Source organism: Pavona decussata, unplaced genomic scaffold (genome assembly GCF_977016875.1).
Source record: "Pavona decussata unplaced genomic scaffold, jaPavDecu1.1 SCAFFOLD_58, whole genome shotgun sequence".
In the NCBI taxonomy this organism is placed as follows: Eukaryota; Metazoa; Cnidaria; class Anthozoa; order Scleractinia; family Agariciidae; genus Pavona; species Pavona decussata.
Window position 1 is genome coordinate 1,242,667 of NW_028145480.1, and position 11,233 is coordinate 1,253,899.

Genomic DNA, 11,233 nt, shown 5'->3' on the forward strand with positions numbered 1-11,233 from the left:
AAAAAATAAAAAATAAAAAATGAATAAATAAATGAATAAATAAATAAATAAATAAATAAATAAATAAATGAATAAATAAATAAATAAATAAATAAATAAATAAATAAATAAATAAATAACTTTATTTAAGTGTCAATGTCTTTAGCGCAGAGCACTAACTGGGGACACTTTCCAAATCGAATTGGAATTTAGAAGTGTTGGTTTTTGAGGAGAGAGGAAACCGGAGTACTCAGAGAAAAACCTCTCGGAGCAAGGACGAGAACGAACAACAAACTCAACCCACATATGACGCCGAGTCCGGGAATCAAGCCCGGGCCACATTGGTGAGAGGCGAGTGCTCTCACCACTGCACCATCCCAGCTCCCCCTCTAGGAAAATTAAAATGGCACCCAAACGTTTGGGCCAATACCCGGGAGGCTAAGACACCAGATATCGATCTTATGACTTCAGCGGAATGTCACCTCGAACCTTCGCTTACATGGTGTTTCCGTATGACCTTAACCAGTGTCAAACCTATTGGTGGTTGCTTATTGGCTAGTTCCTGTATGGCTTTCTTCCAGGCCCTCACGGTCAATTCGTTTTGGTGGCGTTTCCAAGACTAACGACCTTTTTGCTCGGACCACGTGACCCGAAACGGATTGCCCGAAATGAGACATTGGGAGGGCCAGGAAATAGGCAAGGTTTGGACACAAGTGGGCAGAGCAAAAACCATGTCATCTGAAGCTAGTGCTCGTCCGCGAACCGCGAAGAAAAGCAGTCAGCAAACGGCGTGCATCCTTCCCAAAAGAGACTACCTCAGCATTTTCTAGTTAAGCAGCAACAATTGTTAATGAAGTTAAATAGCTTTATTAGTTTCTCGCTTGATGCATAATAAAAATAGCAGTGATTCTTCAACACAGTTGAGTTTAGAGCTACGAAAAGATATGAAAAAAAAAAAAAAGAAAAAAGTAAAACGTCGCAAGAAAGAATGGATGAGACTAATATAAGCATTAAAGAATTCAAATGTAATTTGCTTCTTTGCAAAGGTAAAAACAAACAGAGCATTAGAGACAATTCTGTGTCTCGAATAGAGTTAGTAGAATTAGTTCATGAGGCTTTGGTACATTGGCCAGTTAAAAAAAACACACACAAACAAAAAACAAAACAAAAGCAAAACAAACAAACAACACCTATCGGACTAACAAGGAAGACAAACCAACAAAGTCAATAGTATCTAGACAATCTCCATCTACTGTCTCCTCTTCGCGTATACACTGTATATATTTGCTGTTTGTACAATAAACTTGGCTAAATTGTGTACAAAACAATGTTCGACTGTCCGTCAGCAGCACTCGCCGGCAGCAAAAATAAATTATTCCACTTTGGTCCCTGCAGTAGCGAAGCTTGGCGCGAGGTTGTGTTCGCAATGTTGTACATGTATATAGAAACAGAATTTGTACGATATAACTACTATCAACTGACTCCACACGGGCCAACAACCTGGACACTGAAAAAACAAACAAAGAGAGAAAGAAAGAAACAAGTCAAACATTTTAACAGCAATCTAAAAAATTTGCTTGCACTAGCATAGCGACTGTTCCAGCTATGGGGCAGGTTCCCGAAAGTGCGATTAACCCTTCAAACACTAACAGTGATCAACATCAAATTTCTCCTTGTAATATCAATGCTTATTCAACCCCTGAGGTCATGAGAATTAAGAATTGGGTTTTGAGCCGGTTTGGTATGAAATAGCGTATAGGTTTTAACCATCTTGCTCTGAAGTCTGAAAACGGGTATAAATTCTAGAAATCGGGATTGAAAATTGTATGAATTTTAGAGTAAAGGTGTGAAGAGGGGTAAAGGAAAATTACATATTTTGGTCTGAAAAAGGGTCAGGGACTCGAGAACTGAGCTGCACACCCCCACAAACAAGGGGGTGGGGGAGCGGGGGAGAGGAACAGAAAGAACGACTTTGGAAAGACGCTATCAAGTATGAGGCTCGTGCGCGAGAATCCACCCTTTCGAAGATTCATGTCTCCCGGATCCCGCCTTAAATTCGGCGATTCGCGTCTCGCTCCGTGAATTGCAATTGAAAAACAATTATTTCAGTGTAGGATTAGTACTCTATGTTGCTGCACAGGGAGAAAATAACAGCTTGCCTCTGTACAGGCTTACATGTTACCTGTTCTACTGTTGTTGCTGCTGTGCTTCACTTGGTGTTAGCGTGGCTTGCTCGGGGGCGGTGCCTTGCTGCTGTATGTAAGTTCCTTGTGGAGCAGCCACTGCTACCGCTGTTACTCCAGTGTGCGGGTGTTGCTGGATCTGGTAAATCTTTGAAAAGTAAACAACGAAAACCACAGCGATTACCAGGTATTACAACCCACCAACGTGCTCTATTTAATTTTAAATAATACTTTGCTTAGGTAGTACAAACTCGGACAACGGACATCAAAGACCATATACTGTACATGTAACTCGCCCTATTCGTCGGCAAGAAAAAACAAAGAGAGGGACATTTTCAGGTCTTGACTCTTTAAATCTAGCAACAGTGTATTAAACTCTAAAATAGTCAAATGCAATCAAATTTGACCAGTCAAATGAAAGTTATTTTAATACAAGTAGCTTAACAGCAGTGCTGTCCAGTGGTGATGTTACATGTAGCTCTGCTGTACAAGTTGAGTTGAGCAATTCTATGGATGAAATCCTAAAGTGTGACCATTCAAATGAAAGCTGCTGAGCAGTACTTTCCTGTGGTGCAGTTTATTGTGCTGTACAAGGTGGTTCTAACTTTTGAGTCTGGATGAAATCCTAAAGTGTGACCATTCAAGTGAAAGCTACTGAGCAGTACTTTCCTGAGGTGCTGTTTATTTCACTGTACAAGATGGTTCAGACGAAATACTAAACTGGTAACATTTAATAAATGAAAGCTTCTGAGCAGTACGTTCCAGAAGTGCTCCGATTTTCCAATTGACCTACACTCGTAAAGCCTTTGATAGTTACCTGCCCTCCTGAAGTAAACGTGAATTCTGTTGGTTGTGCACTTGTTTGCTGTGCCTGCTGCTGAGCCTGCTGTTGTGCCTGGTCAGTGGTTGCCTGTGCAGGTTGTGGTGCAGCCTGTTGTTGTTGTGCTGTTTGTGGCTGAGCTTGTTGTTGTCCTTGAGGCTGCTGTTGCTGCTGCTGCTGTTGTTGAAGTTGTTGCTGAATCTGCTGCATGCGAATGTACTGCATTTGAGCTGGGTTAAAGTGGATCTGTTGACAAAACAACACCATTAACAATCCAATCATACCATGGCTGTGTTGTGATTCAAAACGTTTTTTTGGCTTAAAAATTTACAAACCAGTTTGATTTTTATTTCCCTTTGTCTCAGATTATGGTGAATATTACACAAAGGAAAATGAAAATCAAACTGGTTTAAAAGATAATTATTATGTGGGACCCATTTTACCACGTTATAGGTTCATGCAGTAAAGTCATCATATTTGGTGCATGTACCTTTCTCCACACCAGTACAACATGTTTGTGTATACATGCAAAAATTAGAAGGGCAACAATATTTTACTATCAATGTAAATTGTGGCACTCACAGGATACTGGACATCACTTTGTTCTTGTGGCTGATTCTGTATCATCTGAGCCTGTCCAGGCTGAAATAATAAATAAAATATATAAGTACACTTTAAATAAATCACTTTACTTAAGTGTCAATGTATTTAGCACAGGACACTTTCCAGATCCAATTGGAATTTAAAAAAGTTGGTTTTTGAAGAAAGGGGAAAACCAGAGTACCAGGAGAAAAACCTCTTGGAGCAAGGACGAGAAGCAACAACAAACTCAACCCACATATGACGATGAGTCCGGGAATTGAACCCAGGCCACATTGGAGGGAGGCGAGTGCTTTCACCACTGTGCCATCCCTGCTCCTCTGTGGAATGCTCTCAATGTTGAATGCTTGTTACTCTCTGTACTTTAGCCCTTTAACCCCTAATATCAAAGAATACATTCTCCTTTCTTGTCCCCATGCTTTTCTTATAAAAGTACTGTGGAGAAGTTTCTAAAATATCATGAAAATTCACCTTGGGTGATCATAATTTTATCCTTAATTCTCATGACCTCAGGGGTGCGATAAGCATTGATAAAATTAATTACAAGGAGAAATTTGATTTTGATCATTGTTAGGGCTTAAAGGGTTAACAATACACTTACCTTTACCTTACAAGCATAAGAAAACAAAGCTTTGAGATAAAATTCTCAAAGACAAGTCATCAATAACAACTTATTCATGAACAGAAAACAAAGGAAAACACACAGGTGAAGGACGTTTGGAAATGTGATTATCATTATACATAAAATTAGGTGAACTCGGCTGCCACTGTTTTTCAACCCACTTCTTGGTTTTTGGAAAGTGGATGAAACACTCTTCCTCTTGTTTGATACATTACATGAAATAGAAACAACTGGAAGATCATTATAACTTACAATACAAATCACAAAATTTTTCACAAAATTTCCAGAAATTCTATTTGGAATTTTTTTGGGTAATCCCAGACGTACTTCTCTTTTCCCATTCAGGAGAGAAGGTTGGAAAACTCCACGCCAAGGGGAGTTGAGTGTCACTTCTTTTGCTTGGAATGTTCTTTTTAAAAAGAAGACCTTACCATTATTTAGGGGAGCAGAGATGGCACAGAAGTGAGAGCACTCGCCTCCCACCAATGTGGCCGGGGTTCCATTCCCAGTGTTGACACCATTATGTGGGTTGAGTTTGTTGTTCGTTCTTGTCCCTGCTCTGAGGGTTTTTCACCAGGTTCTCTGGTCTTCGTCCCTCCACAAAAATCAACACTTCCAAATTCCAATTCGACCCAGAGTGCACAGACACCTTTGAACAAGTTCATGGAGTTCTTTGGTAATTCATGGGTAAACAAATTAAATTTCTACTAATCAATGGTGATTCTAACTTGGTTTTTCTTGCAAATGGCAAAAAAAAAAAAAAAAAAAGGACAACAACAACAAAACAAAACAAGACTTTTCTAACACTACTTTAAAAAGGTTACTTACTGCCATGGTAACAATCTGTTGCTGTGGCACACTAGTGATGATTGCCTGCGGCTGGGTGCTGACAGCCACTTGCTGTTGCTGAACCTGTGTCGTCAACTGCTGTTGTTGTTGGGCTTGTGGTGGTTGCTGTGGTTGCTGTTGCTGCTGCTGTTGTTGCTGCATTGTGACGGCATGATGCTGAGCCAACTGGAAATAGTATTGAACTTGATCGGGTGCCACCACAGTCTGGCGTATAGGGTCCTAACAATGTCACATTATGTGAGATCATTAAGTACTAATTAATGCAAATCATGATGAGTAAAGATGCCATAATACAGTAGTTAAACTACATGTACACTGTAGTTTATGTGTAAAGGGTCAGACCAAGTGGTCCATTTGTCTGGAGTTTAATGCTTAATGCTTTTGTACGGTGCTGTAGCATGAAGTCACAAGGAGTAGTGCTACTCTCCCTAGATGGGATGCTACATGTACGTATGCTATCCATCAGAGGGTTACCCCCAGCAGAATGTTGCCAGAACCCATCTTTATTACATGACTAAGGAAGTCAGAGAGCCAATAACTAAAATCAATCAACCAGATCCCTCTACTGCTGGGTATTGGAACGGGTATTGTCCCGAATTATCCCATGTTTGTGTCCCGCTTCCATCTTGAAATCAAGATGGCGGACGATGACGTTCACCACAGGACAAAACTCAGTTGGGCAAGTTTTTTTCAGATGCAGCTTTGCTGTTGGCCTTCACTCAGGCAAAAGAAGGCTGTCAAATCATTCTGTGATGAAAACCAGCATCGGTAGATTGCTTGACAACATTTATTGTACTCCTACATGCTGTTGCTTCATGGTACAGAAGCCGGCTGAAGCTCTGGCCATGTGGGCCACTTACTGTAGGCTTGCAGTGCGACTTTACCTTGACTGTACAGGCCATTGTTGTTCAAAGACTTGATCACTTCAGCAGATACACCTAAGCTATATCGTAACTATGTATATGTACCCATACTTTTTTTCACTGTCAACTGATTTATCTGTAGGAAGAGGTAACAGATACCTCACTTCAGCTCTTGATCCTGGTTTTGTATAATCATTAATGGCCTTTAATACGTACCTGACGCTTTGGTGGCTTGAGCTCGTCTCTCGGCACAATATCGATAAGAAAGTCAAACTGGTCAAACTTGGTAATTGCCATGGCAATGTCATTCCTCTGAAATTTCATTTTATAACAAAATAATATTATTTGCTACAACACTGCATTTATTTTAAAGTTGCACTTTCTTTCTGTATTCAGGCAAATGAGTACAGAAAAAACCCGCAACTAAGAACCTGAAAATTAAGAACCTGTTAGCCTAAAATTTGGATTACATACCCCCTATAAACAAGAACCCATTTCGCCTAAAAATTGAAAACAGGTTCTTATTTTCTAAAATCATGTTAGTACATTACAGCTGCAGTTTCACACATTTAGTGTTTGTACTCTAGGCAAAAATATATGTCACTAATGTGAATGTATGTGTTGCTATTCTTAAAAATTAATGCCTTTTTTGGGGGGGGGAGGGGGGGGGACAGGGGTGGAAAATATAAAATAGGCCAATAACCATCTTGTTTTGCAGCTGAGTTTTATTGCTTTTCTCCAGAATTAAAAACCTATTTTAAGAACCTACGTACCCTAAAATTGTGTTAACTAACATTTATGCAACCTCGTTCCCAGGGTCTCTCATCTTCCCACCCCCTGGAGCAACAGAGAAGAGACCCTGGTTTGGGCTGGTCACGTGTTTACAGAGCAAAAAAATTCCTCAGGGACAAGTCACTTGTTTGCTTGATTTCTGCATTATATATATAATAATGGGCAATTACAGAAAATATCCATACCCAACAACGGACGGCTTCCATGTTTTAACCCCCCCTTGCTTTCGGAAATTCCAAAATGCGTTACCCCCCCATGCCCTCAGAATTCCATAATCGTGAACCCCCCCCTCCCCTTCAGAATTTCCTGTTTTTCTGGGAAGTACATTTTCGACTTAGCAACGCCTATATGAACAAATGAACATGAATTTTATATGCCTCCTCGGGGCTGTGATCTAGCGGCGCTAGGCGACAAGCTTAATACTCTTCAGCGACAAGAAAAACCTACTGCTAGTGGCCAGGCTGTGAAAACTTCTTTTTAAGTCCGAATTTGGCTATAATAATAAATACCATTTACGGCAGTTTTATTCGTCTTTGTTTTCTTGTGCTGTTTTGACGTTTACAAAGCAGAATAGCTCAAATTCAGACAGTTAAAATCTTTCAGCGGTCAAATATACTGTCGAGTCTTGTTGTGTCCTTTTATACGTCATGTAGTGTGCACGAAAAGTGTTCTCAACCCATATGCCTCATGTAGTGTGCATGAAATGTATCATGATCTATTGATGCTTGTCTTCTGCTTCCGCGGTCATACTTTCATGGATAATTTTATTTAAGAACTACAAAAGTCCATTACAATAGCGTTTTCAAGGAACTCACTCTACACTTTCTACTCCAGAAATCCCACCTGTGGAATTCACCAGTGCCTTCGGATATCCAATCATAAATACCCCCCCATGCCCTCAGAATTCCATAATCGTGAATCCCCCCTCCCCTTTGGAAATCCTAAAAGCCGTCCGTGGTATGGTATGGATATTTTCTGGAATTGCCCAATGGGTTGACAGGCCTGCACGGGTTATGTCTTTAAGAGGACATCCATTTATTTATAAAATGAGTGGTGCTCCCTGTAAATTTTCTTTTAGCGCTTGATTTTCTTCTTGTTAAATGCCATTTATGATGTGGAGGATTTACAAAATTGTTGGCTTAACAAAGCCATGCCCTTAAAGTGCACCTAACCCCCAAATTTTTTTTCTTTTAAATAAATCTTTGTACCTGACCGAAACATATTGCGCTATTTTTTTAACCAAATCTTGACTTTTTATAGGCTGTAAAAGTTACAAAATCTAGCCATCATCTGTCCCATGACCGAGCTAGTAAGGGGAATGGGTCTATTCCTTACTTGACGCCACAAACCAATTTGCATTGTATTAAGTCTTTGTGAAAATGCATGCAAAGCAGTCTGTGATATTGTACCAAAAAACTGATCTTAATTGTTGCTGTAGTAGTTAGGTGACAGACAAGGAGGTAATCTGTTATATCCTACCTGGAGAGTTCTTCTCTTGTTGTCTTCTGTATGAATCCAGGCTCTGAGGGACAACTCATTTATGAAGATTTGGGCTGCTTTGGCAAACAAGACAGGAGCCTAAACCAACAGAGAAAAATATCACCATTAAGTCAACACAAAAACTAAATAACATTAAAATAAATAATCCCATTTCTAAAGGCATGTATGATGCTGTTATTGCACAAAGAAAATGATTAAATGTTAAATTAATGTTTTACAAGTCAGGAGAAGGAGAAATGAGCTGTTACCTATTTAAGTATAAAAATTAATGTGATTTTAAATTAATAGGCTCAAAAGTAACAATATTTTTGGACTGTTTTTTTAGAGAGTAAAGAATCTAAGGGCATCTCAAATTGTAAATTTATGCACAACACCTTAATTTGCAAAAAAACCACAGAAATATACATGTACCAAATACAAACTTAGGCCAATTCATTGATTGAACACATGTACAAAATATTAATTAAATAAAAATTATTTGTACATGTGTTTTATGGTGTTATAATGATATGAAATGTTTAATAGAAAGGTTATGCTCTCACCTCGGCACTTATCATCTGTGAAATAAAAACAAAACACAGAGATAAGTCATGAAAGCAACTGTCCGTCAATAAAATAATTATTATTGAAAAACAAAAAACAAAACAAAAAAAAAACACTGCGAGAGAATCAAGGGAGACTTAAACTCAAAAATCATTGGACTTAAATAAGTCAATTTCTTGCAATCAAACTTCCTAAAAATTTACACTGATTGATTCTTCCCAAAATTAAAATGTTATTGCCACAAAGAACTTCATCTCGGCTCACGAAAGTTGCTACATGTACAATTTGTATAATCAGAGTGTGGACACTTCCTTGTTACCATACATGTAGTATAGTACATAAAAGCTTTAACGTATTTGAAAAGCTAGAATCGTAAGCATCATTTGAATCAATGTTATTTTTCTACAATGATACAGAACAGTGTATGTAACCGACTTTACAATATCACTGGTACAGCGTACGACACTCTCTCTTTTCACTGAACACTGACTAAAGCCATCAATTGGCTTCTATAAAATTAATACTGACCTTCACTTCCTCGTCTTGCTTCATTATCTTCTTGATTCTTGCAAGTGGTAACTCTTGAATTTTAAAATCATTCTGAAAAGAAAAAGGCCTCTAGTGAATTTGATGAAAACCGTAAGAGCAGAATTCAAGATGTATTTTAATGGAGAGGGGCTACATGAAAGGGCCAGAATTTCTGAACAACTGAATCCAATAAAATTATTTTTAAGTACATGTAGGCCTCACTTATATTGCAGATATGGTGTGTGTAAAAGTCTGCTTTGCTAGGCTACATAAGCATGTACATGTAAGCTTGAAAAACGAGGGTAATGCACACATTTTCATGAATCAGGCTCCCAACTAAAGCTCCCAGTTCACTTCCTGGACAGTTTGCAAAATGATGATGACATGCTGACCTTCATGGTTCCTGTAATCTGTTTAACAGTGTATGAAGCTTGCCAAAGTAGTAAAGGTGAATGCTCATTAAGGACTTGTCAGTCACTTTTCACATGTACATAAAGTATAAAGTACAAAATTGTACACTTGTCTTTGGACCATTCTGGACATAACTTTTACTAAAAAATTGTGTCACTGAAAAAAAGGCACATTACAAAGTTGGCATTGCGTCTCCCATGGTGAAATCCTATCACCTCTGTTCAGCCCTGTTTTTATAAGAATTGCATGTATTATACTTCACTTACAGTATTCATATTTCTTATTTCTTGCATCTGTCGAGGCCAGAATGTGGCTAGAAGTTGTGCAGCCTCAGATTGACCCTGAAAGAAATTTCAAACTACAACTGTAAATTAAGTTGACATGAAAACTTTCACCAAATGTATTGCCAAGTAAAAGATGAGTAAATGTAAATGATTACAGAGAATTTCAATACTATTGGCAGATTCAGATTTTTCAAACATCATTTAACAACTACAATAGGAAGATTATTGTAGGCCAGAAAAGTGACTAAAAATAGTAAAACCCTTCAAATAGTCCACATCTTATGTAATTATCTTTTCTGACAAAAAAAAAAAGGATGTGATGGGGACAAACCCCTCCCCTAAATCTGTCACTGTCCAGTAACAGATAAGAAGACGGCGATAACACACAATGCTATTTACAGTACTGTATTTCGTGTACACTTTCACACACTGATATAATTATATTGCCACAACGTACAACGTGAATCAAGCCAGTAAATGTCAAAATCAAAGATAATAACTGTATTGAGGGCTGATCAAAACCAGCAAATAACTTGCCGGTAGATATCAATAACACTACATGGGTATTATTACTGTAATAAAACCAGTCCATACAAAAGATATTATTTCCCGGCTGATGGAACATCTTCCGCATTCCGAGAATATATCAGAGGTCTTACAATTTCGCGATCAGCTTGAGATGAAAAAATCCCAGGGTCACCTTCACAAAAGACAAAGCTTTATGCATTCAAAGCCTTTTTTAAACAACTTTAGAAAACGAATCCGAATCGCCTATTCAAACAACGGTCTATATGTATTTTTAGCCCTGGTTTATAGTTTTAGTGCAGCGTCTGTACAATTCACTCTTATGCTCAGTTTCACTATTTCCGTGAAACCAAAGCCAAACTGCTTGAAAAAAATATGTGAGGTATCAACGCTGTGATATGATTTCAAATGCTCAAGTCATAGCACAAACTTCAATCAAATTGAACATCTGCCGGCTAACCGGTGCGATTATGATCATGAACTTGGAAATTCAAGCATGCGGAGACACTGAAACTAGACAATTTAGCTAAAAGGGTACTCCAAAACGCACTTACCGATGGTGCATATACTTCTCCCATATTTGAGTATTAGCTTGAAATGGCACAAAACTGGACAAATTGTAGAAAAATCGCTAATTTTTCCTTTCGAAGGTGCGCTGTTTACAACTTACCAAAATGGCGTCCATTCCAATCTCACACCCAGGCCCTCGCAAATTACCAGGATTGCGAAAAGGA

The 11,233-nt window shown here is 38.5% G+C and overlaps 2 protein-coding genes across 2 annotated transcripts in view; one reads left to right on the forward strand and one right to left on the reverse strand.

Moving 5' to 3' along the window:
* Positions 1–11,233, forward strand: part of LOC146479533 (lectin-like) — a 311,213-nt gene that overhangs the window by 78,172 nt on the left and 221,808 nt on the right. The gene's annotated exons all lie outside the window — the stretch shown is intronic.
* LOC146479542 (uncharacterized) lies at positions 831–11,211 on the reverse strand. The gene is made up of 11 exons (XM_085110376.1): positions 11,054–11,211; positions 9,957–10,031; positions 9,280–9,351; positions 8,751–8,765; positions 8,188–8,286; positions 6,133–6,228; positions 5,033–5,272; positions 3,565–3,624; positions 2,980–3,228; positions 2,162–2,310; positions 831–1,486 (listed from the first exon to the last, which is right to left on the reverse strand). Exons 1-10 carry the CDS (start codon positions 11,075–11,077, stop codon positions 2,167–2,169), a joined length of 1,074 nt encoding a protein of 357 aa, XP_084966502.1. The 5' UTR covers positions 11,078–11,211; the 3' UTR covers positions 831–1,486; positions 2,162–2,166.

Coding starts and splice junctions, on each gene's coding strand:
- LOC146479542 (XM_085110376.1), bottom strand. CDS start 11,077: ATGGGAGAAGTATATGCACCATCG. Junction 5,273..6,132: donor TCAAGCCACCAAAGCGTCAG/GTACGTATTAAA, acceptor TGACATTGTTAG/GACCCTATACGCCAGACTGT. Junction 3,229..3,564: donor AAAGTGATGTCCAGTATCCT/GTGAGTGCCACA, acceptor TTTTGTCAACAG/ATCCACTTTAACCCAGCTCA.